The 27,862-nt window shown below is 36.5% G+C and overlaps 1 protein-coding gene across 18 annotated transcripts in view; it reads left to right on the top strand.

Annotated features, from left to right (window-relative positions):
* The window catches only part of KLHL13 (kelch like family member 13), a 386,710-nt gene that overhangs the window by 315,817 nt on the left and 43,031 nt on the right, over positions 1-27,862 (top strand). For 10 of the 18 annotated variants that reach the window (XM_082377201.1, XM_082377217.1, XM_082377213.1 and 7 more), the window contains one exon: positions 1,348-1,413. The exons of 5 other annotated variants lie outside the window; for them this stretch is intronic. In XM_082377201.1, the coding sequence (XP_082233327.1) occupies positions 1,348-1,413 (66 nt within the window). 3 more of the 18 variants (XM_082377204.1, XM_082377203.1, XM_082377202.1) reach the window with 3 other exon arrangements.

Raw genomic sequence — 27,862 nt, 5'->3', positions numbered from 1 at the left:
TTACCAGAAGGTGGCACACCAGATTCTTCTTAAATACACAAAAGAAAGGAATAATATTAATAGGAATATAAAATAATCTGTATTTAAAGATACTTTAATATATTTTTAAGCCAAAAAATATATAATTGTTATTTGCTTGGTGAGGTTTATTGCTAAGATATGACAAATATGAATTTAACCCATTGTAGCTTTTTATGATTCAAAGATAATTTTTATGTGTATAGTAAAAGTAGACTTTGAAATAGTATTGCCACTAAGGAGAAGCTATTTTGAATTTATCATTTAAAAAAAAATAAAATACTTGCTACCTACCTTTTGCATAACAAGTCATTAGATGTAGAATAACATTCTGGATAAGGTTTCTGCCAAGGTCTTTTTAAAGATACTATTAGACTATGACTTTGATTTAGTTGTGACTTTAATAATGCAATAGTGCTTGTGAGATGACCCAGAAAAATACCAAATCTGTTTTTTTTGAAGAAAAAGTTAGACAAAGGTAGTGCTTAGTAATGTTTACTTTCTCTAAGCTAATAGCAACATAAATGAAATAAATGTAAATAAATTGAATTTTGTGTTAGAGCTCCTCAAACACCTGCCAGCATACTTTAATGTTTTAAGCGTGTTGACAGCATATACTGCAGTGCTTCTGTAGTAGTCTCTATTTTTAAAACTGCATTCCTGAGGCAGTACCAGAAGTGTGTCTGTTCATCGTTGCCTTTTGTATTAGCCCAAAGGAGTTAGGTATATGACAGAACTTCACAAAAACAAAATCTTCTCGTTCGGAAACAATACGTCTATTTATATGTTTTTATTAATTACAAGCAGTATGAAAATAAGAAAATGTAGTAAATGAACCTAGAAGAACATTAGCCATCTGTTCTCTGAAAGCTTGTGCCATTTGCTTTCTGGTTTTTATGGCAAAACAGTATATCAGCAAAGAATTAAACTTTAGGCTTAAAAAGCTAGAAAATGACAAAGCATTCCAAGGCTGAGTATATATTTACTGGAAAAGTGTTTCCTTGTGTCCAGATTTGTCTAGTTTAGTCTTTTAGATCAGCTGCCAATAAATGTTGTATTCAATGTCAATCTTTATTCCAGACTTTCTGAAACATTAAGAGAGCGTCTAAAAACAAATAGAATCTTATGGTTTGCTAGTCAAGGGTTTTTTAAAAAGTTAATTCACATATTTTTAAATTGTTCTGTGTGGTCTTAACTGTTCAGGATTTATAAATATGGTTTATTAATTTACAGCTAAAATATTTGCAGAGTATGCTTTGAAAATTTTGAACTACATACAATAAAGCCACAATTAACCAGATTTTTTTTTTTTTTGAACTCCACTTTCAGGAGACGGAGGCAATTATCTTTAAAACAAGCCGATTTCAAGGAAATATTCAAAAAATCAACTTCAGGGTATGTCTAAGGGTCTGCATTTTCTTCTACCTTTTTGTCAATGAGAATTTATTTTCATAAAAAAGACCCTGAGGTACTAGAAGCCATTCAGTCATCAAAGAAACTTTCAATAACGTCTAGGGTACTGTGTTTATTAAGACAAAGAAAGAAATTATTTCATCAAAGAAATACCACACATCATTGTATTGTGCTTTATATTTTCCAATGTGCTTTCACAAACACAAGTTCAGTTGGTTCTCATCACACTGCTGTGAGTCTGGCATCTTCCCTATTTTACGGATGAGGAGGATAACACGAGAGGTTACAAGTTTGTGGCAGAGCTACAAGCAGACCACAGGTGCCCAGCCCTGTCCTCTTCGGCACCCTTCCTCATTGAAAAAGTTTAAAACAAGTCTTTAACTTCTACCCTGTATTGCACAGTCAGTGTAACTCATACTACCTCTGTTTCCTAATTGCTGTACTTCACAATTTCCCACTTTGCATGTGTCTGTTTGTCTGCCTCCAAATCTGTCCGCCAGCTGGAGACCTTGCTTTCAGACTCTCCCAGACCTGGAAGGGTCTGGAGAGTGGGAGGGCAAGATAATAGCCATGGACAGTGGGGACAGACAACGATTGGTGAGCGGCCAATGCTGATACGCTGAGGAAGGCCAGGCACTGAGACAGAAAACAGAACCTCATTCTGACTCGGGTCATCTTGAGTGGGGGTGGGCCACCTTGACTTTTAAAGCAGGTTTCTCCAAATTGAGTAGACCAGACACGAAAATCAGCTGGAGTCCTTGTTTAAAATACAGATCACTGCTTCTCACTTCCAGACTTCTACATGTTCAGTATTCAGCCCAGATGATTCTTAGGCATGCTAAAGTTGGAGAGCATCTGCCTTCAAGGTATAGGGCGTTTTGGATGGACCTATAGTCTGCCATACAGAGTGAAGTAGGTCCGAAAGAGAAATATATCGTATATTAACGCATATATATGGAATCTAAAATTTTTTTTAAAATGGTTCTGAAGAACCTAGGGGCAGGACAGGAATAAAGATGCGGACGTGGAGAATGGACTTGAGGACACGGGGCAGGGGAAGGGTAAGCTGGGACGAAGTGAGAGAGCGGCATGGACATATGTACACTACCAAATGTAAACTAGATAGCTAGTGGGAAGCAGCCGCATAGCACAGGGAGATCAGCTCGGTGCTTTGTGACCACCTAGAGGGGTGGGATAGGGAGGGTGGGAGGGAGACGCAAGAGGGAGGGGATATGGGGATGTATGTATACGTATAGCTGATTCACTTTGTTATACAGCAGAAGCTAACACAACATTGTAAAGCAACTGTACTCCAATAAAGATGTTAAAAAAAAAAAAAGGTATAGGACTTTTCTCTTGGTAGCATCCAAGTTCCGTGTCGAGGCCTATGGGGGCGGGAGCCAGGCAGGGGTGAGGAATGACAGCTGTTGCTTGCACACCTTGCTGTATATCTCCGTTGGAGGCATATCGCAATAGGTGTTGTGCATTATGGTGACTGCGAGGTATTTTAAATAGGTTTGTGTTCGTTTTAGACTCGAGGAAGATAAAGAGCAGAAAGATTGCCCCCACAAGGTGAAAAACAAGTGACTTTTGATATTTTTAAGAGTTAACCTATCCCAGTTGTTTTCAATTTAATTTTTAATTTTTTAAAACACTAGGCTATCTAGGATTCTGAATGGTTAAGGCTTAACGGTAGCAATAGATTTATGCTTACTCATGTTTCATATGTGAATATGCAGTCGGCCCGATTAGATTTTAAGGGATTTGTGGCTGGGGAACATGTGTTCTGTTGTATACTTGTAACATCTAGCAAAGTCATGACTTCTCGGTACTCACTGATGATTGAGCGAATTCAGCTCGCACGTCTTCTCTACAGGTTTTGGTCTTGGCATAGTGAGTGGATTGATTTTGGTGTTTGTGGAGTTCAAGGAGTCTATCTTACACTGTCAGGGACGGCTAATATACTACAGAGGCCTCAGTATAAACAAATGCATTTTAGTTGACAAATGCGAAAACGTGGTCCTAATTAATCAATTGGCTAATGCTTGTTCCCTGTTTAGAGTATCAGTTTAAGCTCGATCTTGCTGCTTCTTCACCCTTTTTGGAATACAAGTTATGTTGTTCTGTGCTTTACAGATCTGAATTTCAAAAACTGTTGACTCTGGAAATCCCTAAACACAAATATTTTTGTTTACTGGCTGGACAGCATCAAACAAAATGGCCAGACCCTGTAGTGGAAGACTCATAAAAATGCTCAAAAGTGTCTCTGACTTACGTCAAGCTGAATAAGGAATGAATGAATAAATATATGCTAGCTAAAGATATATTTTACTCAAGTGTTGTATACCTTCAGAATTCCATGAGAAATAACTGATTATTGAAAACATATATTTGATTTTGAAGACGTGAAGTGGTTCTGAACTACTGGTTGAAGTAGACAGACTTAGAAAGACAGTGAGGAACCCCAAATTTAAATCGCATCTAGCTAAAACCTACGGTCAGCCTAGAAGATGAATTCTGTTTTCCTGAATTCTGTTTTCCATTCCCTCATGTCAGAATTGCATTTACTTTACTTAGTAATACAACATGAGATAGAGGAAAAGAAAGGATTTCCCCCACTGGACAACCATTGCATCCAAGTAATGAAGTTAGACATAAATCTAAAATAATGCTGTTGTTAGTTTGTAACGCATGAACACTTTATATAACATGAGTTAATGATGTCTTCCATCATAGGATTTTCATAATTGCTAAATATGTTTTTGAGGCATAGCAATTTTTAATTGCACACTAGCTTCTGTAATTTAGACTTACTACCATATATTTGGCATCTTGCAGTATAAATGTTTCTATACCTCCCTCCCTGCCTTTCTTTTAAGAAAAAAGTCTTTAGGGAGTTCCCTGGTAGCCTAGTTGTTAGGATTCTGGGCTTTCACTGCCGTGGCCCAGGTTCAACCCCAGGTCGGGGAACTGAGATCCCGCAAGCTACGCGACGCAGCCAAAAAAAAAAAAACAAACAAACAATCTTTAGAACTTATGATTACCCATGAGAAGAACTCTAAATTAGAAAATGAGAAGGATCTCAAAATACTCATGAAAATACAGGTATTGAACTGTTTGCTAAGTCTCTTTAATACCACCATAGTAGGCAGATATCGTAACTAAATTATACCTTTAAGAAAACTATTGGTCCCCATGTTATGGCAGTGGGTCACAAGGTTCAAGTTTGAAGTTGAGCCTTTTTTGGACTTTAAGATATTCTCATTCATTATATAGCTAAAACCCTTTATTTTTAAACAATAATAGTTTACATAGATATATGTATAGGAAATTTGAAGTTTTAATGATTAGGCCTGGGAAATGGTAAAAACAAAATTAAAGCAATTGCATATAAAGGGCCTTCTTCATGGAAAATTTAAGTAGTGTGGTATAATCTCAATGAGTCATTAGGATTAGCTTTTCACGAAAGTGTTTGCTTCTGGTTAGCAAAATATTATTGTGATTACCCTAAGTATTTGTAACCAAGATTTACAAATACTCAGGGAGAAGAGGTGGAACAATTTAGGTAATCACCTAGATCTCATTTTTGCCTGTAACATTTATGGTGCGCATGTGAATGTTATAATAACTCTTTAGATAAAAGGATATAAATATGATTTTTTCAAGATAGTAGTATTATTTCATTAATTTTAATTGGGATATTGAGGAAAATGTCTTATTCTAAAGGTCTTTCAGCAACTCAGATTTTTGTAAAAAATATAGGTATTACTGAAAGAATGTATAACATAGGAAATGTTGAATTTCTTTAACTGGCATGCTTTTGAGACTTAGGTATGTGATGTGCTTATTATTTTAAAAAGTTTTTCAACCATTATAGGTAAACATTATTAGAAATTATTTACTCTTATCAACATAGTTCATAATTTACAAAAATTAAGATTGTAATATTGCTTATTACTTTGTCTTCATGCACAGTTTATAGTGTTGCTTCTATAGTTGATGCCACAAAGTAGTGAAACTATTTGAAAAGCTTTATATGCATATAATTTTTAGTCAGTAGAGCCATATTCTTAACTTTTCTTTCAGTAACACTGCACATTTTAAATACATTTTTATTTTGATAAGTTTGCAGGTTTAATGTACAAGCACATCAGAAACTCTAACAATAGTTTGGCTATTTTATTTACCAAATGTAATTTAAGGAAATACTTAGGAAGTTGTTGAGAGACAACTAAACAGATAAATTATTATTATTTGAGGTGAGAGCAGAGATTTTTCCTTAGAGCAATCCATCATCACTATCAGTGACGCCTTTATTTTATTTAAGAAAGTATGTATTCTGGGTGATTTTCTTCAACATATGCTTATTTTTAACAAGACAATGTGTATATTTAATTTTTTTTCATTTTAAGGACTTTATAGCCTAAAATTATCAAATTAACAGATGGATATTCCTTTTACTTTGAACTCTGCTTTTAGTAATAGCAGAATCAATAACAGCATTTTTAAAACTTTTCAGGATATATCCTGGCTTCAGTACACAGTTCTTGTTTAATCACTACCCTGCTTATAAAAATCTCGCTTTCAATCTACTCAACAAATACTTACTGAGTGCTTTCCCATGTGCCAGGAATAGTGATCAATTAGGAAGATAAAGATTCAGGGATTCCTTCTTGAAGGAGGAGCACGAGTTTGGGGAGGGCGTCTCAGGCAAGGTAGCAAAGCTGGAGCACGGGGGTGTCCTAACAGCAGGCCTCTTATTGGAGCACTGGATACATTATCCCTATTTGATGATCATAAACTGTCTCTGTAAATGGCTTTTTCAACAATTTAAAAATGGTAATGCAAAATCAGGTATATAGATAGTATGTATGTAAAAATCATTGATTTCCACCATTACCCCTCCCAATACAGCCACTTTGATTTGGGGTTTAAGGCATTTTTTAATACATGGGAATACTTAAGAATTAATTTAGGTTATGCATGTCAAAGATGTATGAAGACTTACTTGGGCATATGGATTTGGGAATCATGTGAATGAAGAACTCAAGGATAGCCCCCCCCCCCAACAAAAAAAAAGCCATACAGGATATAGATACTGCAGAAAACAAAAGGAAGAAGGAAGGGCAAGGACTTCTGAATTTCCCATTCAGTGCAAATCCTTTTTTCAGCGTAGTGAGATTAAGGGTAGTCAGAATCTGTGGGTCATTGGGTCCCCAACAGCTGGATCTCTCTTGTTGCCTGCTCAGTCCTTTCTACACCAACTCCCATCTTAGCCTCATAACCTCATTCATCTGACCCCCGGTTATAAAAGGTGCTACATAAACATCAGGAACCACTACCATTCTGGCTTTCCATTCTCCCTCCAGCCAGTCCATTACCTTCCTCACCCTTACTTTTTTTCTCCTTTGTTCCCCTTACCTTATCAGCTTACTAGCTGCTCTTATTGCTATTCTATACCTGACTCCCCCAAAACAAACAAAGAAACAAACAAACGTTTAGTACCCATATTTTCCTTTGGAAATGTTAAAGATCGGAAGAGTATTTCCCTTCACATTACTTATGCCACCATGGCCTGAGGAATTCTCTGTGCATATACACACACATGTGCGTATGTGCCTGCACAAGTGTGTTTTTCTACTTGTTTGTATTGTGAAGGAGATAGGTCCTACAGTAATCCAAGGCATAGTCATGGTTACAATAATCTATGTAAATTCTTTGTGGGACTGTAAGAGTCTACACAGTTCTGTTAAGGAAATTGATTTGTGAGAAGGTGCTTATAAAAGATGAAATAATGACTTTCCAAAACAGCTGTCTTTGAGGAATGTCTAGGATTTTCCATTTTGATCTTAGCAAGGCTACATATCAGAGTATCTAGTAAGAAATTTTTAATGTATTTGATATTCAATTTCCTAAAACAAATAAAAAGGAGACACACACACACCTAAGTATATATAGCCATTCGCGTGAACAGTTCTATTTCCTGTAATGAGGAGCCCTGAATGTATTAAGAATTGTGCTCTGTTGTCTAGAAGTTAACTTTTTGTATGCTTTAAAGGGTTTAAGAGTCCTACTTGGTTGCCATCCAAGTACTTTTACTGATTGGTAGAATATAAACAGAGCACACGATTTGGCATGATCTACAGTCTTGTCTGAGCAACAGGAATAACATGGATCTCCCAGATTAGTCTGAAGGGACATTGTCAGGACTCCAGAAGATTACACAGTGCCTGCTCATACAAACGATGGTTAATGCTATTATTCTTCAGTTGTACTTACCACAGGATTAACCAAAACTTGCAAGAAAAAGGTAGGTTAGTTCTTAGGGAATGTTGGGAAAATATGGAGAAAGAGGTCAGATATGTGACATATTAGTCAATTCATTTCACGAGTTGGTGGTACCGGAGACAAACTGTAGCAGTCAGTAAGCAAATTAAACTTTCACATAAAGTTATTTAGAAACATTTACATTGAGAAAAAAATTAGACTCTTGGCTGTATATTTCACTTTTCTCTCATACTATGACTGGCTTAATTTTTACTCACCGTTTTCTCCCTGATCATTCTTAAACACCTTCTGGAATTAAGATTTTGGAAATGGTCTTTCTACACACGTTTGTATTTTTGGTGTTTCTTTCCCATGTCTGTCTTTGAGTGTACATATAATTGGAGGAATAAATAACTCTTTGTAGTTCTTGTTTCTTTTGAATACATTGAGACATTTGTAGAATGTGGTTCACTTCATATGGAAACAAACATCTTCTGGAACCGTCTCATTGAGAAGAAAGGACAGTAGGGATTCTAGAGCGGGAGTCCTAGACTAGGAGATGGAATTTGGTTTCTAGTTCCAGTTCTGCTACTAGCTAGTAGTGTGACAAGTTAACTTCTCTGGGCTTCAGTTTTTTCATCTATACAATGAGGGTGCTGAGCAAGATGATTTGTAAAAGTTCTACAAATCTTCTCTTTCTACTTTGGGAACCAGGGAATTCTGTGTTGTAAGATTTGGCCAAGAATGACTCCTTTTGTGGCCTTGGCCAAGTCCCAACATTGTTCTTTATTACATCTCTGAAATACGCATTCACAGGTATTTTTAAGTGATTAATGTTCATACAATGTTTTGAAGAGCTTTTGTGCATGTTGTCTTTCTATCCCATTTTATGCAGTTGTCCATAATAGAAACCAAGTGTTCTGTAAATGAAATCAGTGTTTCCTGTGATGTGAACAAGGGCTTTTGACATTTCCCAGTCTAAATATTTTTTTAATTAATTAATTAATTAATTAGCTTATTTTTGGCTGTGTTGGGTCTTCATTGCTGCACGCGGGCTTTCTCTAGTTGTGGCGAGCAGGGGCTACTACTCTTGGTTGCAGTGTGCAGGCTTCTCATTGCGGCGGCTTCTCTTGTTGTGGAGCATGGGCTCTAGGCGTGCCGGCTTCAGTAGTTGCAGCACGCGGGCTCAGTAGTTGTGACTCACGGGCTCTAGAGCGCAGGCTCAGTAGTTTTGGTGCATGGGCTTAGTTGCTCCACGACATGTGGGATCTTCCCGGACCAGGGATCGAACCCTTGTCCCCTGCATTGGCAGGCGGATTCTTAACCACTGCGCCACCAGGGAGGTCCCCCCCCGTCTAAATATTAAAGTAGTGGGACCACTGAGCTTGCATAAAATTATATTTAAAATATATATTTAATCATTTTCTTCCTTTCACTCTGTAGGTGAAAACATTTTTAGTTCTGGAATGTAATGGTAATTACACTCCATAGTTGCTACTAGAGTCGCCGTCAGGGTAGTAAAATCTGATTAATTTGGACTCTGCTAATTTGTAATTGGGGTGATTTTACCTGGCTGAAGTTTATTTCTAAACGACGTATGAGGAATGGTGTTGTTAAGCAATTTAATAGTGTAAAGTATATTTCATGGACTATATTTCTAGTTAAGGGAATTATTTTTAAAGCCTTTGGCATATTGGTTGTTTGCTCATGAGAGAGAATTACAAATGACTTCTAGCAATTTGTTAAAACAAAAGAACTGAATATAAATAAATGCTCATCATCAGATATAATGCTTTTAGGGTTTTGGGGTCTTTAAGAGTGTTTAGGATGGGTGGAAGAAAGCAGTCTTTCTTTTCACTTTGAACAAATATTACAACCATTGGAGTGCTACAAAAACAGGTTCTGAACATTAAGTCTAAGAGATGATTTGATGGTATTGGTTGATTTCTTTGGAGCCAAATGAGATTAGACCAAGAATATGTTGGTTTTTTGAATCAGTTGATTGTTCGTAGCAGAATAATAACTTGAGAACCTTTGCAATAAAGTGATCTTCGCCTGTTTTGGGAGGTTACCCTCTTGGAAATTTGGAAAACTCTACATTCACCCTATTTCCCCCTCATAAATATTGAATAGTCTTCACAGATAAAGACTCAAAACACTTAACTACCTTGGTTTTACATAGGTTTGGGGGTCTTTGTTCTCAGAAGGAGAAGTTACATTTGCAATTACTACTTTGTAATATTTTCATAAGCTGGAAAGTGATTGAAGTTCCTCTCTAAAATCTAAAATTGCTCCATATAGCTAATTTGTAGCTGTTTTATGTTTTATATTTTTAAATGTTTGAGAATGCTTCAGGGCTTTGGAATGAGACATTCCAAACTTGCTTGATGAGTATGTGTGTGTGTGTGTGTGTGTGTGTGTGTGCGCGCGCGTGTGTATTGTGTGTGTTTTCCTTCTTGGAGTCTCCAACAAGTTACCACTGCCAATTGTACCTAGGACCTTTTTGCTCCTTAACTATTAAGATTATTATACAAATCCTTCTAATGTAAAATATTGACTACAGTTTATTTGTATTAGTGGCACTTTTTTAAAACTTCTAAAATGTATTTTGGCCACTAAGATATTGATAAATATTCCTTTCTCTGATTCCTTTGAAGATTTCTGTGAGACAGTTTTTGGCGGGGGTACTGAAAAGAGTTGGAAATATCATTTAACCCTGTAGTTGCTTGACTGAGTTTTTGTGCAGTGTTTGTGTCTGATAGATTGAATAAAAATTATTTGTGAGGTAGTGATGGCTGAGACCTATTTAGTATTTAATAAAGTTTATGCATTACTGGTCAGTGTTTCAAAATAAGCTTTCTCTCCTTAGGTATGTATGCGTGAATGTATATACTGCGTATACATGTATGTTGGATTTCATAGGAAAATACATTGTTGAATATTGATGTGTTCTTGAAGGTACTTGTGATTACCTTAGGTGATTTCACGCTGTATTCTGGTATATGAAATTACGTATTTTGCAATTTTTGAAAGCAGTGTCTTTCTTACAGAAATAATTATCTGTGCTTTTTGAATACAAATGAGAAAGGCTCTTCGGGACTAAATCTCAATCTTTCAAAAACTGGGAATCGTTTGGAAAGAGCATATGAAAGCCAGCTACTTAAGTTGGAAGCACAAGCTTATTGTTTGAATATAAACTTGAAAGTAAATATGAGCTTTTCATCACTGCGATGAGTTTTTTAAAAGGTAGCGGCTTTCATGTCAATGGCAGTCCTCCTTTATTAAGCTTGCATTTGATGAAGATGGGTAATTCGGTTTTTAGGTAGAAGGTGGAAGGACACATTGAGGGTAGATATTTAGTGATGGCGACTTGCCTACATCAGAAATAAAATTCTTCAACCTGAAAATAAAGAGTTCAGCATAATACCGGTTTATCCTATTTTCACTTCTTTGAATTGTGTAGAAAGTGTGTGAGTTTGGTGCTTTAAACAGAAACTTGAAACACCCAGTCGCGTCCTGGGCATTTACAACGCTATTTTCTGGCAGTATTTTAAAACAATACAGATGAAGCCTCTATTTGCCGTTACTTTCATGAAATACATCAACCTGCCTTTGACGGCAGCTTGAATTTTTGAACCTCCTTGTCAGTCACTAACCCCTAGAGGTTACCGGACCCGCCGCTGAGCTCTGGAATGGTCCCTGCTGGACACCTGCTTGGTGTCTCTCCTCTAGGCAATTTGTGAGCTGTTTGGGGGCGGGGGAGGCGTGAAGGAGGGTGAAGGGGAGGGAAAGGGGGAGAGAAGAAGGGGAGGGCAGCACTGAATTAGATTGTTGATAGCGTCCCTCCGAGGACTGCTATTAAGAGCACGCTATTCTGTACTTCTCTGCTGCAGAAGACAGAGTGATATTCGTGTTAGCACACAGCATGTTGTAAATGTATGAGATTTTTGCTCATCCTGGCTTGGAAATAAGAATAGGGAAAAGAGAGCAACTTGAATCAGAAGCTACTAGAAGAGCGTGCAGAGTTCTGCAGCAGTTTATATTTGTTCTTACATTTTGCCTTCTTCTAACTGGAAAACAGAGAGACTGGCATTTTTTTAAACGGGCGCTTCCCATAATGGCATTCTTGTATTGTGTGGCCAGAGCTTGCACAGGAGGAAAGCAGGCTGCTGAATTTAGTCACTGATCTCTATTAGCTGTGGCCTAAGGCTATGCTGAGGTTTATATCCCATTTGTATTGTTGCAGCTCAAAAGAAGAATGTTCAGAGGATGACAAGTGTATTCTGAGTAGGTATGTTGTTTCATTTTCATATGAAACCCGTCTATTTTTTTTTTCCTGCTACTATTGGTCAGAAATCAGGTTAATAGGTGCAGAATATAGTGCAGTGCTGCAGTATCCCTGTTAAGGTAGAACAATGGTAATGCAAGCTTAAAATAATACCAAAAAAAAAAAAAAACCACCCCAAACCCTAGCCGCTTTTATCAAATAAAGCTGCATTGTGTGGTATGCACAGTGCAGTCTTTTCAAAAAAATATACTGCAGTCAACGCTTTCCTAACGAGGTGGCACTATTGTTGAGTTCGAACGATAGAATCATCATTTGCTTTAGGGGACAGGAGGATTTAAAGGAGGTACCTTGCAGCCCTGTTTTACAGATTGGAAGCATCGGTTTAAGGGCACTGGCAGAATCGTTTGCTTGTTCTCCGCGGCAGCCACTGCTGTGTCAGTACAGTGTGGAATGGAAGTCCTAGTTGGTAGTCTGTTATGGAAACGCTGTTTACTGTTATTGTAGTACCGTGGTGACAACATGCCATTGAAATGGAAAACGAGCTCTCCTGCTATCTGGAAATTCCCAGTTCCTGTGCTTAAAACATCCAGGTCAACTCCACTTTCTCCAGCATACATGTAAGTGAGAGAAAATAGGATATTAAAGTGGGATTTCATTCATGAATCAGCCTTGTGGCAAAAGGGGGTAAAAATCCCAAACAGCAACATCCAAAACCCCACAAGATTAAAAACCTCAAGCTTGCTTACATTTAAATATATTGGCATGCCCACATTTTACCATTGTTTTGTTTTTCTAGGAGTTTATGTTTCTTTTCATTTCAAGTGCCTAATGGTAATGTAATTACTAAGATGAAAGTCTAAAGGTATATCTAAGGAATTGCATAAGGATAAACTTTTACATTGGTTGGATGTTTTGAATCTTTGTGTATCTGAAATACTTAAGATGACTTATTTTGTGTAATGGCACAAAAACTGCTGATGAGTGATGTTGATGTGTTGAATATGGAAATGCTTTCTATAATTTTTTGATGAATATGAAACATTCGGAGTTAACACATTGATCAGAAAATGAGTCTTTTAATCAGGACTTTTATACTTGAGTTGTGTATGAACATTAATAAGTTTGATATTATATCTTTCTCAGTTTTATAATTCGAGTTCTGAAGTATAAGTTCGAATTTGTGCAAATTATAGTTCTATGAGTAGTTATTTATATACATGGAGTTGAAAAGTGTATTATACAAATATCTATTTTAGAAATTTATTTTAAGTAAATATGTACTGAAATATATTGGGACATCTTTCTAGAATATTTGAAAATCTTATTTTTTAAATTTGCGAAGTATTGCTTTAAAAACAAAATCTGGGAGGTATAATAAAATATTCTTTTAAAGTATTGTCTGTGATCTTTTTTTAGTAGAGGAAGGAGTGAGGGAAAGCTGGACTTTTTTTTTTTTTTATTAAATAATTGTACGAGAAAAGCTTTTGAGTGAAAGTCTGTCTTAACTGTAAGTAAGTGTTCCCTTTAAAATATTTTTCAGTAGGACAGATGTGGAAAATTCTTCCCGCTTTAGGTTCATTGTGTGTTTAGAAATCTGGTGAGTTGCCATTTTATTACTTAGTTTTTGTTTTATATGAGGTTCAGATGCACAGTGGTATCTATCTGGTTCTTTGAAAGGCTTTCAGCTGCTGAGGAAGTGTGCTTGTGCTCTCAATCCAAAAGAAGCAATTCCCGGGAAAGCGAGGAAAAATGAGGACATTTCAGAGTTGAATCCTGTCATCATTTCATTTTCAGATTATTTTTTCTATTCCTTCTTAGAGATGCTTCAGGTTATTTTATCTGGGTGTTAAACTCTGTTTCCTATAAAGTTAAAAATTTAAGTTATATTTGTAAAAGAAAAAAATCAGCTCTGTTTGTTTCTCAAAAGCTGCATTTGTCAAAAGTGCAAATTAATGGAGGTGACAAGTTAATGGAGCTCCTTCAAATAATTAGAGAAAATGAGATGTGCCTGCTGACTTTATATATCTCAGCTGGTGAGAAATGACCAAAGATTTACCAAAAGCAACTTCATCATCAAAATAAAACATACACACCCCAAACTAAAACCAATAGGTTACAATTAATAATGGTTACTAATGATTCTGGTATTCCTACTGCATTTTACTGTCCAAAAGATCCAATTTGCAGCCCCTGTTGCAGCTGATTTGCTACTTTTTAGAGATGATCAAAAAATACTTACATTATTTTAATCCATACTAGCCACAAGCTCAGATACAGCTTAATACAACATCTTTAATGAACCACTTTCTTTCTTTTAAGTCCTCACCTCTTTGACCTGGTGACATGAGTGAATTGATTTAGATGAGAGAAGCCAGAAAATATCATAGATCTTGCACGTTGGCACTGAGTGTTGGTAGTACACATATGTAGAATGGAAAAGTCTATTTGAGGAGCTAGTGTTAGTCTGGACTATTTTGACATTGTGACGGTCTGTATTGTTAAATTGGCCTTAACTTATTTTTTTAATAAATAAGTTAATATGAGGTTTAAAATATTATGTAAATATACACAGAGGATATATGTTAAATATAGGAAAAGAAGACTAGCTTGGGGAGTTTAAATCAACTTTTAAATAAATTGTTTCGTTTTTGACTGCTTTAGAGTTCATTGCCTTGCTGGGCCAGAAATAAAAATACCACGTTTAACATGTTGTTCTCATCAGTGCTTCCTTATATTCCATAGCACTTCTACACACAGATGATATTTAAGTTGAGCATATTTTTCACTGAAAAATTGTAAAGAGTAAGTTAGAATCCTGGGTCAAGTAACATCATGTTTGCTCTCATGGCCGGTTGGGTTGGCAAACATAGATTAGATGGCTACTTGTGTCTTTTGGGTCTAAAGTCTTTGCATTGAAATGGAGCAGTTAAATTCTGACTCTTTGATAGATTGTGATATTTTAGAATTTACCTGTAAAATTATGTATAAACATTAAAAATACTATCTTGAATATAGAATTCTTCCCAGTTAATATAAGCATCTTTTGGTATATTTGCTTGTATTGGTTTGTAATGTTTTGTCGTTATTTACTGTGATTTGTCGAATACATGTTACATGATTTTCATTGATGACTTGGGTGCTTTTTCAAAGACTGAAATTTCAATATAAAATATTTTTGCTTGTAGTAAAAATGTGTTGTAGTAATGGAGCAAATATGGAGAAATATAAAGGTTCCTTATGGTTTCTTTCTAAACTCACTGTAGGTGCTGCTGGCTAGAACTCTTCCATTGATGCTGGTGATAGGGCACTGCTGCTATCCACTAGTGAAAGCTAGAATAGAGAATGTTTTACTTACTGCAAACATTGAACAGAAAAGCTTTTTTTCCTTGTGAATTTAAAGTCCAAGTTGGCTTGCTTTCTGCTTGTTTAGAACTTGAACGTGAGTTAAAACCTTTCCATATTTTCAAGACTTATTGATGATAAAGACAATATTTATGGTAATATTAAGGAAAATAGTTTCTTATATAGCATAAAGTGCTTTTCAAATTGTGTTAAAATATGATTTGGGAAGAGTGGAGTATCATAAAGACAAAAGATTTGGGAAAGTAATCCTTTGGCCTCCAGATAGCTTGATTACCAAATATTATTTAGTCTTTATTAGGTAGAGTCTCCCTTCAGCTTCAGTTTTGAACACTTGCAAGGGTGGTGTGCCATCCATGTGGAATTCTGAAGGGACTGTCTTGATCGAAATCTGAGTGATGTGTTTGTGTTACACTCTGTTCAGCAGAAGGTTGAAGTTCAACCTTAGCCTGAAGGAGTATCTCCTGGTCAGTGTAAGCTGAATTAGTAGACTCTGCTCCTGACAGGTGTGAACCATGTAAATTAACCTGTCAATTTGCCTAAATTAATAAAGCTGAAAGGGCAGTCACTTCTAAGTGGTTTTCTGGTGTTTTGGTATTCATTGTTTTCAAGCAGCAAGTGATTCCTTCAGGCTGATGTTATAGGGTTAATGTATCATTAGATTCCAAGGACACACTGAAATAGAACAGAATTAGCATTAGCTATCTTTTTATCTTTTCTTCACAAGCAGTTAAGTCTTGCTAATAATGGTGTGGCCACAAGGAGGAAGACAATGGGTAAGAATGAACCAGCACAATGTAACAGTGAATCATAGCAAGCCAGACAGTGGGTGTAGAATGAGTGTTAGTGAATTAGACTTGTCCTCTCTTAGCCAATACACTTGTATTCAGTTAGCGTCCTGTTTACAACTATTTTGTTTACTGTGTAAAATATATTTTAGAGTAAGTGCCAATAGCACTGACTTTTATAGCAATCATTTTCTATCATTTTATCATTGAGATTCAGTATCTAGATTTCCCTAGAAAAAATGGTGCTTTACTTTATTTAATTGTCAATAATTTATCTAGATTTAGTCATACTATATAAATGTTCCTTGTTTGTGGGTGATTCAAAGGACAGAGAAAATTAAAATATGCACTTTCTAAATTTGACATGTTTTCTATCCCCTAAGATTGTCTTTTTTCTAATTTAGTGAATAAAATACAACCTTGAAAATAAAATAAAACAAAACCTTAGATATCTTTTTCATCTAGCAAAATACTTCCCAAATTGATATTCTCAAATTAGAAAAGAATAGAATTAGTTAGATATTTTCACAATTAGTGTATACATAAACTTTTGTTTCTGTCTGCTTAATTTGTTTTTTTACAACATATGCTCAATCTAACAAAATTATGTGGAGAAATAACATAAATAACACAGAGCAATTTAGCGCTCATCTGTAACTTTTGTAGCATGTTTCTTGTGAATTTCCATTGTCTGAACTTGCAGAAGGGCTAGCTTAACACTTATTAATGGAAAATCATAGAGATAAAAGTGACCTTAGATGTCATTTAGAGAATCCAGATCCCCTTTAAAGCAGGAATCCTTCCTGTGACAACTGTGAAAGATGCTGATGCACGTTCTCCTTGATCACTGTCAGTGACAAAGAGCTCACTACCTCCCCAAGCCAGCACCTTTCATTCGTGGACAGCTCTTCCATGCATGGAGCAAAATCAATTCCTCTTATCTTTCATCTCCTATTTCTAGTGTGGCCTTCTGGAGCTATGGAGAAAAATATTATTTTCTCCATAACGTACAAGCCTGGAAATCTTCTTTCTTTAACCATTACTCATGTGACATGTTTTCCAGACTCTTCAATCTGCTGGTTGTCCCTCACCCTGATAGTTTTTTTGTGTTAAACTTTATACAAGATACTACATCTGAATGAGATGCTCCCCACACGGTCCGACTAGAAGAGACCTCTCTCCTTTCATACAGGCGTTTTGCTTATCTTAAAGAGCCTGCGATTATATTATTTTTTAATCATAGCATTCACCCTGAACCACAGTGACTCAGAGTTTACAAACTTCTTTTCGGAGGTTTACGACTAGATTGCTTGTTCCTCCTAGTCAGCGTTTATTCTCTTGGCTACTTCAGATCTTCGAGTCTGAGGAAGTCTGGCATGTGCAAATGAAATTAAAATTTTGTTTTAAAGCCTATTGTATGTGTCTTTAAAAAGATCTCTTAAAACCATTTAATGTATCTGAGGAATACTGCACACAAGAAACTTACAAGACAGAAAGCTAGTAGTTCGGATGCTTTCAGCAATTTCCAAGAATTTTACTCGTCGAAAATTTATCTAGATTCATTGTTTTTTATGCCTAAATGAGTGTTACTTCCAAGTACCCCTCAAAACATTTCCCCAGAGGGAAGAGAGACGGAAATGCGAATCTTTCACCATCATGCGAAGTCTGGAGTTACTAAGAACTCTAAGGATTCCAGACATTCTGCTTGAAATTTAGAATATTTAGATGAGACCTAAATAGGGCCAAGTTAGGGGGAGGGAAAAGAAAGAAGGAAGAGATAGGCAAGTATTTGTATTAATGACTGTATTACTTGTAAAGAGTCAAAAAATATAAGCACTGTGCATGCTGATATTTTAAATTGAAATAGCAGCCACAGTGTATTGCTTTATCTCCTCAAGGCCAAGAAAGAGGTGGTATAAACGTGAGATTCTTGGGGAATCAGTACATAAAGAAGTTACTGAGCAATCCACTTTTGAAAGAGCTCAGTTCTTTTTCAATCACCTTGTATATTGAGTTTATAATATTCAGAAGTTACTGCCTGTTATGCGCCAGGCATAACTCTGCTGGGTATTATGGATATAGTCCTTGCAGTTATTCAAAATGACTAGTCTTTATCTTCTATCTTTATTTATAAACAATTAAATTGCTTGATTTATTTTGCTCCTGTGAAAATTCTAAACCAAGACAACCAGTTTACATAACACTCTTGTTTACCGTGCTTGCATTATTGATAATGGATTTAATGGCAATAAAAATACTACAGAGGAGAAATGTATCTGGGCTAACTGAGGAGATGTGAATTGGATATAGATACCAGATTTTAAAGTGCATATTCCTATTGTGGTGATCATTTCACAATATATACAAATATCAAATCATTATGTTGTACACCTGAAACTAATACAATGTATGTCAGTTATACCCCAATATTTAAACAAAGAAAACAAGAGAAAATACATATTCCATAAGATGGAAAATGATGCAATTTACATTTAAACTTGATAGTCACTTTTTTAAACAAGAAAAATGGAGTGCCATTCTTTAAGTTGGACAGGGCTTAGGTGCTTTATAGCACACAAGTGTATATATTTTTACCTTACAAGCATCAACAATTTGATCCCAGACTATACGATGTAACCTTAGAGAAAAATAAAGTTATATTATGTTTCCAATTATAGTAAAATATTTTCACTGGCATGACTTACTATGATGAGGGTATATGTTGTTTTTAACCCAATTTTGCAACATTTATGGTATGGTAAGACAGGAGCATGCCCAACTTGTTGGACAATTCTTCTTATGATATGGTTCAGTGGAGAAATGAAATAACATCTTTCCATAAGAAAAATGTAATTAAAAACAACTTTCAGAACTCTTGAATCTAGCCTATACAACAGATACTGTAAATTTCATGTGAAACATATTTATTTGCAATTTTCAAAAATGTCCTGGTTTAACATAGTTAAATGAAATACAATTTATTGAGTGCTACTATAAAAGTGCCAAGCACTGTGTTAAAACTTCCCCAATTTTGCTGTACGGGGAGACACTGCTTTGGGAAAGATCCCTGGTGTTCTCCTTACTTGTTGCAAGTAGTAATAAATCCTTCCCTCACCGGAAAAAAAAAAAAGTGCCAAGCACTTTGGAAGCTGCCTCCCAAACACTCTATAAGGGTAAGTCTTTTCCCTGTTTTACTCTAAGGGCACAGTGGTTCCGAGAAGTTGATTAACTTGCTCAATGTTACACTTCAAGTAAGAGGTGAAGTGAAAATTCAAACGCAGTTCTGCTTGATTTCAATGATCTTGACTCCTCTAATGCCTTTTTCTTTTTCTAGACTTTTGCTACTTTCATGCCATCTACTAATTAGGAAATATCTCACTAGAATTCGAAGAACAAAGAAGTATGACAGATGAGATAAACTTTTCTGAATTGGGTGGTGGTACAGGGAGAAGTTAGCTTTACTTTGTGGTACTGTCAAGTGGTGAAGTTGCAGGAAAATACTGGGGCAATTATCTTTACTTACTGATATGGTACTGGGATTAACCTCATTGTTTCCTATTTCTTTCGAAGCACTATTCTACCTTTGTTGGCCAACCACCTTTTTTCCCCCCAGTAATTAGCTGCCATTGACTGTAGCAGATGTGCTCTGTTTATCACAGTCCTAGGGTACTAACCAGTCAGTATGTTTAGTACTTTCTTGTGGACGTCATTGTCCCATTGCTTGATTGTGTGCAGGCACTGAGAAAAACCTCCATGTATGAGTTTTCTATTGCTGCCATAACAAATTGCTGCAAACTAATGGCTTAAAACGTCACAAATTTATTATGTTACAGTTTTTTAGGTCAGAAGTCTGGTATGGGTCTCACTGGGCTAAAATCATGGTGTTGGTGGAGCTGTGTTTGCTTCTGAGGCTCTCGGGGAGACTGCGTTTCCTGCTCATTTGGATCATTGACAGAATTCAGTTCTTTGCAGTTGTAGAAGCACCAAGGTCCTTATCTTCTTGCTGGCTGTAAGGCAACAGTTGATCTCAGCTTCTAGAGGCTGCCAGCATTCCTTGGCTTCTGGCTGCCTTTCTCCATCTTCAGCGCCAGCAATGGCAGGAGTCTTTTTCACATCTATCTCTCTCTGACCCACTCTTCTGCCTTTCTCTTCCACCTTTAAGGACTTATGTGATTAGATTGGAAGGTGCAGGGGCTCGATTGAGTTTTTGATTTAAAAGTCTTGAATACTGTATTTTAAAACAATAAAATTTTGAGAATGAAACATTGTGAGAATGATACATTAGAGAGGCAAGCTCATTTGAGTGTTCGTGGGCAACTGGGTTAAACTAGTGCCTTTGCCATCGCTCTGTCCTTCCTCTCTCCCCCTCCTCTCTACCCCTCCTTCTCCCCCCCCCCCACTTTAAAGTCTCTCACTGAAGGTATTTCTACAAATTCTAAAAGACCTTTGCTCATTTACAGCTTGCCCTGTAACATCTTCTATTTTCACTCTGTTTTTCTGGTTTCAAAAATATAGTGCTTTTCACTGATCAGTGAGATCAGAACGTGACATCTTAAAAAGAGCATAAGTATCTTATTCAGGATTCTTGGACTCTGAGAGCTGGGAGGAACCTTAGAAATCATTCTCTGTCATACCATTGTACCTTGCAAGAGAATGTGATATTTAAGTCTGGTCACTTTTCCTCCATCTGTGTACATTCACATTTGATGATTTAACTCAGTCTTAATTTATATTTCCTTTTTATTATTTTATCCCATTTCATCAATTGTATTACAAATTAATGTTAAAGACCAGTTTACTACAAAAACTTCAACTAGATTTCTCTTTATACATGTGATTACACCAGAAATTTTTCTCTTGTCCTACACTGAACTGTGTTCCTAATTAACTCACAGTTCGACCTGGCTTTAGTTTGGGTGGATCTACAAAATATTTTGAAATAGAGTTTTGAAAAGTATATGGATGTTTTAGGTTGTAAGTGGATTATCCAATAGATAATCCCTTAGCATCACTAAATTGAAGTGATTTTCATTCATTATGAGCACTTTCCCTCGAAGGATGTGCATATGTAATCATTTCTGAATGATTCACAGCTAAACAAAAGTTCATGAAACTGGAACCAAAATTTTCGTCTAAAGTAGACCAGTGACCTGGCTCATTAGCATATTTTTCATAAGCATATTGCTGAAGTATATAGATAGATGCAATTAGAGACTTTTCTTTCAAATGATGTGATCCACCATCACACCATCATATGTTTGGCTTTCTTTCATATAATTATAATTGCAGATTATATATATATATATATTTTTTTTTTTTAATTTATTTATTTTTGGCTGTGTTGGGTCTTCGTTGCTGCGCGCAGGCTTCTCATTGCAGTGGCTTCTCTTGTTGCGGAGCACAGGCTCTAGGCTCATGGGCTTCGGTAATTGTGGCTCACGGGCTCTAGAGTGCAGGCTCAGTAGTTGTGGCGCACGGGCTTAGTTGCTCCGCGGCATATGGGATCTTCCCGGACCAGGGCTTGAACCCGTGTCCCCTGCATTGGCAGGCGGATTCTTAACCACTGCACCACCAGGGAAGCCCGCAGATTATATTTTTGAATAGTGGATATTATTTGATTGCTGATGCAGCCTTGCAGATAGCCTGATCTGGGATGAATAATCCTTTAAAATAAAATAGCAGTAAGGAAAGTCGATGTTATTTATTTATTTATTTATTTTGGCGCTTATATGCTAAATATGAACTGATACACTTCTGTACCAGGGAGCAAAGTTTGCAATTAGTTTTGTTACTGTGGTTTATATGAATTATGCAACATGGTATTTGTTAGTAGATGATGTTGAGAATTTATTATTATTTTTATATCATTTAGTCCTTTGGAAAGTAATTATTTCTTTCACTGTGATCTCTTTGCAAGCAAGTATCCTGCCTGCTCTTTTTACATATCTTCTAGTGCAGTGGCTGGCACATAGCAGGTGTTCAGATGTTGAGTTGATGAATGAATTTTTTAAAAATTATTTATTTATTTATTTATTTATTTATGGCCACACCGTGCGGCATGTGGGATCTTAGCTCCCTGACCAGGGATCGAACGCAGGCCCCCTGGCGTTGGAAGCATGGAGTCTTAACCACTGGACCACTGGGGAGATCCCTGATGAATGAATTGAGAGAGAGTAGTTTTTAGGTCTGTAGCCTTGTGCAAATTATTTCACTCAAAGTGTGTTGCATTTCTTCATTTCATATATAGAGGAATCTAATAAATTACAGTCTTGTTAGAGAGTAAGTTACAGCTACAGCTATCTTTCCTATGAAAAGAACTAATCCAAAATCCTGATTCTGTTCCTTGCTTGCCGATAAGTACCATGATGCTGGCACCGACTGAAAGTAATTTTAGTAGAAGCAATTTACCAGTGACCAGAATACTTTTAGTCATGGTTCATCAAATTGTAATTTGATAAAGAAAGTAAGATTATATAATCTCTTTCAAGAGAGCAACTACTCTTAAAGTTAAGAGTTATTTGACTTATTTTCACGTGTCCTTTACCCTGAGGGGAAAACTATTTTAGACAAATTTGTGTTTTAAAACTAGTATGGTTGTACTTAAATGATAATGTGTTTTCTGTGTATAGTTTGAAAACAGGAATGGCTGACTAGGATAAAAGGAATTCTGAGTAGGGTTTAGGAAAAATAAAAAAATGATCTACATTTACTTATGTTCTGAATTGTTTTATACTTAAAAAGGCTAAACCTAATTGCAAAGGTTTAGCAGATATTATTATTATTATTATTTTTGGCCTCACTGCGTGGCTTGTGGGATGTTAGTTCCCCGACCAGGGATTGAACCCGGGGCCACGGCAGTGAAAGCGTTGAGTCCTAACCACTGGACCACCAGGGAGTTCCCAGCAGATATTCAATTTAAATTAATTAAGTTTTCCTCCTATCAGAAATATTTTAAATAAATGCTTTTACACATTGCTTGGTTAACAGTAGGACAAAAAGGCATAGCAGTTACTAATGTATGAAAACAACATATTCTAAAGCAAAACAACTGATAGTTTGTGAATAAATTTGGATTTTTATTTATTCTCAAATCATTAAATGTATATTTACTTTGAATTATTTGCCAGAATGTGCAACTAGTTAAGGAGGGCTAGTCCAAGAAGGCTTGAATGCAAGAGTGTAGGATATGGCTTTTGTTCAGCAAGCAGAGAGGAGTGATTGAATACTGCTCTTGGAAAACTGCGCCCGGTCCCCCACCCCACCCCGTCTCCCCCCGCCCCGCCCCCGCCGAAACTATAAATACAATCACAGTATGTGAAGATGCTATACTGTAACAAATATGTAGTTTATGTTACTAACCAAATCCAAGGAAGAGGTAATAGATACCCAAAGTGTGGTAGGGGCAGTGAGAGTGGAGAGGTGGTGAAAGACGCATACTAGAGAGATACTTAGTAGTACTTTGTCAGTTGCCTGGGCATAGGAGATGGGGGAGAACTAGGAGTCTAAGATGACTGAAATATTTTGATGATAACAATTTTCTTTTAGAATCCAGAATATCCTATCTATGTCTCTCTTGAATGCATGACATCTAGATACATTTGAGATTCCTGAACTTTCTTCTGACTGACCAAGCTTCCAGGAATAATCATTAAGAACTATGTAGTCAAATTCATTTCCCTTGAGAGTACCTTTAACTAAGCCAGTTTTCTCCTTAAAGCATGATCTACAAAAAGATTGGATTTGGGACATTTAAAATGACTTATTGCTTCAAGAAATAGCTTGTTGTAGATGGGATGAGTTGAGGGGAATAGCATTTAGACTAGAATTTTCCAACTAGCTGGGCAAACTTTTTTTTTTTTTTTAAAGTTTGTAATTATTTATTTATTTATTTATTTATTTTTGGCTGTGTTGGGTCTTCGTTTCTGTGCGAGGGCTTTCTCTAGTTGCGGCGAGCGGGGGCCACTCTTCATCGCGGTGCGCGGGCCTCTCACTGTCGCAGCCTCTCCCGTTGCGGAGCACAGGCTCCAGACGCGCAGCCTCAGTAGTTGTGGCTCACGGGGCTTAGTTGCTCCGCGGCATGTGGGATCTTCCCAGACCAGGGCCCGAACCCGTGTCCCCTGCATTGGCAGGCATATTCTCAACCACTGCGCCACCAGGGAAGCTCCGGGCAAACTTTTGACACCTTGAGCCTCCTCTCCTCATCTTCTTGGTGACTCTTCTCTGCGTCCTTCTCACCTGCACCCTGAGAGTCAGAAATTATAAATTGGGGTATGAAACACTGGTTTAAAGGACAATATGGAAGGAAGGAAGGGAATGCTTCTCTCTTGCTTAATATCCTTCTGTCCTATTTGTCTCAAACAGATCGAGGCAGTACTTCATTACTACTTCACAATTCATAGATCGCTCTGCAAAACACATACACAGTCTGAAAATGCTCCAATTAGCTTCTATTCAAAATTCCCACTTAGATGACTGGGAAATGTGAGTCCTGGATGCCTACTGTCATGTTGTTTAAATAATATGGTCTGCCTCTACCCTTTTTGCGTTCCACCCAAGAACACAAACTTTCTTGAAGCCAGAGGCCATAATGTTCCTAAAAAGAAACACCTTTCCCCCAAAGTGGCAAACTCCTCAATGAATTGTAATTTGCATCTACTCCCTCAAAAAAAATAAATAACCAGTCTCCCTTTCAGGAAGTCTTTACCAATTTTATCAAGAATACTTAATATTTGGGGTAAACATAGTAATGGTACATAAATACTTTATGCAAAGGACTCCTTCCTTAGTGTTGCTGTACGATGGACAAAATCTTATAAAAGTATTTTTATAGAGCAATTTTTGTTACTCACATCAGCAGAGCCGTCTGTAGCTAGATGATGATATTGCATTGTGATAGTGAACTGCACATTATAGCGATCTTAGTTAAAATAGTTTTCTAGGACTGTAGTCAAAGTGCAGGCTCCTGATGGCATTTCAGGAGAAAAATCAGAAGTCATTTCTGCCTTTCTACTCTTAGAATATGATGCCTGAATGTGTAGATAGGTGAGCGAGCTGTAAGTGACTGTCAAGATTTCTTTCATTTTCTAACAACCTAAGAACTTAAGGTCAGGAATGGTTTTTTTCTTTATGGTAAGCATTGTACAAGAGGGATAACTTAAAGTCTTAGAGCTAAGTTTTATTTTGAAAAAAACCTTAATGGTGAGGCAAATATGTACAAAATGGAAAATAATTTTAATATGAAAAATTGTACTAAAATTAGACTTTTTGCTTCACCAAGCTCCACGTCTGAAACAAACTTGAGAGAGCTATCCTTAGTGTGACTCTTTGGGTTTAGAGTCTGTCTTTGATTTCTCTTTTTGTATTACCTTCCCCTGTCTTAAAAATATTGGCTGTCATATTAAAACATTGGTGTGATTAAATCATATTAAACATTACATTTAAATGAATGATTTGATACATTCATTGAAATAATTCGAGATGCTGCTAGGTCATTGCAAAATCAAGGGTGAGATTTGTTACATTTATTACAGGCTTTGAAGACAGAATCAGTGGGACTCGTAGAGCTGCCAATTATAATTCTTTTTTTTTTTTTTCTTTCAATTTTTTTTCTTCAATTATAATTCTTAAAACATGGAGTACAATTGGCTATTACGTTTAAGTTGGAAAGTCTTACTCTTTGGTTTTTTTTTATCATGTTTCCTTTTAAAAGAAAAATAAACATTCCCTTAAGACCTGGTCATGAATTACTGACTTTGCGAAGCTGAATATAACTAGGAAATTCAGAAAAGACAGAAAAGGATTGGATTTTTACCACTTGATTAATGATTCCTCCTGTTCCCAAAGAGATTTGTCTCAGTGATTTCTGATTGGTTTTGAGTTTGTGGAATCTGCCTTTATAATAAATTCTAAAATTGGATAACTTGGATGTTTGAATATTTAATAAACTGAAATTTTAGGCAAGTGAAAGCCCAGTTCTTTAGTAATAACACTTTTCCATTGATACGCACTATAGCACCATAGTCAAATTTCAAAGTCGGTGAGCTACAGATAATAGGAATAAAGTGATACCTTGGTTAATATAAGTCCTCTGGGAGCAAAAAGCTCCTTTATAGAAAGGTGGCCTGGGTGTTGGAGCTCCTGTTCCAGTTTCTTCATTTGGGGATAGAAGAAGGAGAAGGCATGCTCCTGACCTCAGGTATAGCTCAGACTTCTCAACGACCAGGCTGGCGCTGGCTGTAGGGGGGCAGGGAACATCCTTTCAGAGGATTATAACTATTTCCTCTGTGCACTGGGAAGGGGACTGTTGACGGTGATGGGAGTCCGTGCTGTTTCCCCCAACCTACACGTCCATATTGCTCTCTCTCTCCCACCACTACCACTTGTGTACTTGCTCACCTTATATGGCTCCTTAAGGCAAGGGAGCTTCGACTTCGACTTAGCTTTTTTTATATAGTAGGTATGGAATCAACATTTAGAATTCATTTTTTTAAAATTGAAGTATAGTTGATTTACAATGTTGTATTAGTTTCAGGTGTACATACAACATAGTGATTCAATATTTTTATAGATTATACTCTTGTATTTCTGCTTCATGTATCTATCTATCTATCATCTATCTATCTATATCTTTCATCCAAATATTATGAGAAATGTAAAGAATGAGAAATAGTATATAAACCAAGCTTCCAAACGGTAGAATTTTCTAGTCTAGATGCATGAGACTTGATGTAGTTTAATTGGTATATGAATTTTAAAAGATGAAGGAAGACTAAAGTTTTGAAATATGGTAGATAGAAGGAGCAAACATTGATCTGAAAGTGTTTCAGGGACAGGATTGAGGTATTCAATGCAAATGCTTTATGGTTTGGATAATTAACTTTCATCCTGTTAGAGTGGACTATCATTTGTCATTCCATTTGTTTAGCCCAATTCCCTCATCTGTGTCATAGTGCTATTTCTGTGATGGCGATGGGTGGCTTTGGAATTCAGAATCTGTTCTTTTAAATGTTGGTATCAGTAATGTCAAGTTCTCCCTGAATCTGATCTGAGTTATATCCTAGGATATGCTCCCTCCTGACCCCAGATGTGTTGGGAGAATGGCATGAGAGATTTTTAGCATTGGTATTGTTGTTATGGAAGTAGTGGTAAAAGTGGGTAATTTTAGACTGAAGTAATTCAACCAACAAATTGCTTCCCTATAACAGAATGTGCCTCTCTGAGATCTTCCTCATGTTTATAAGTTAAACACTGAAACGTTGATTGCTTTATGGCCTCTACTCTGCTATTTTACATTTTTTAGGCTTGGTGTGATGGGAACAATTTGGTCTCTGGAATCAGACTCAGGTTCAAATCATAGTTACCAGATTCATGGTGAGGCCTTAAACTCTCTGAGCTTCAGTTTCCTGTCTTTAAAATGGGATTGTTATGAGGATTAAGTAGCATAGAGAACGTGTCTGGCACACTGCCTAGTACACAGCAGGTGCTGGGTAGATGATCTTATTCCTATGTTAAAACTGACATCAGCTATTTATTAATGTGATTTTATTTTAAATCAGACATTTGCATATAAAGAAGCTTCTTTACTTTGGAAAATCATTTTACAGTCTGACCCTATCACCTTGAAATTTTTTTCTCTTTTGAGGGCTCTGGTATATAGCTGCAGCAGAAAAGAAAGCCTCGGAAAGATTAGCAGCTATTTTATATCATCTATGCTAAAGATTTCCATTAG

The sequence above is a fragment of the Balaenoptera borealis genome (assembly GCF_965194805.1).
Source record: "Balaenoptera borealis genome assembly, chromosome: X".
NCBI lineage: Eukaryota > Metazoa > Chordata > Mammalia > Artiodactyla > Balaenopteridae > Balaenoptera > Balaenoptera borealis.
This window is presented reverse-complemented; position numbering and strand designations above follow the sequence as displayed.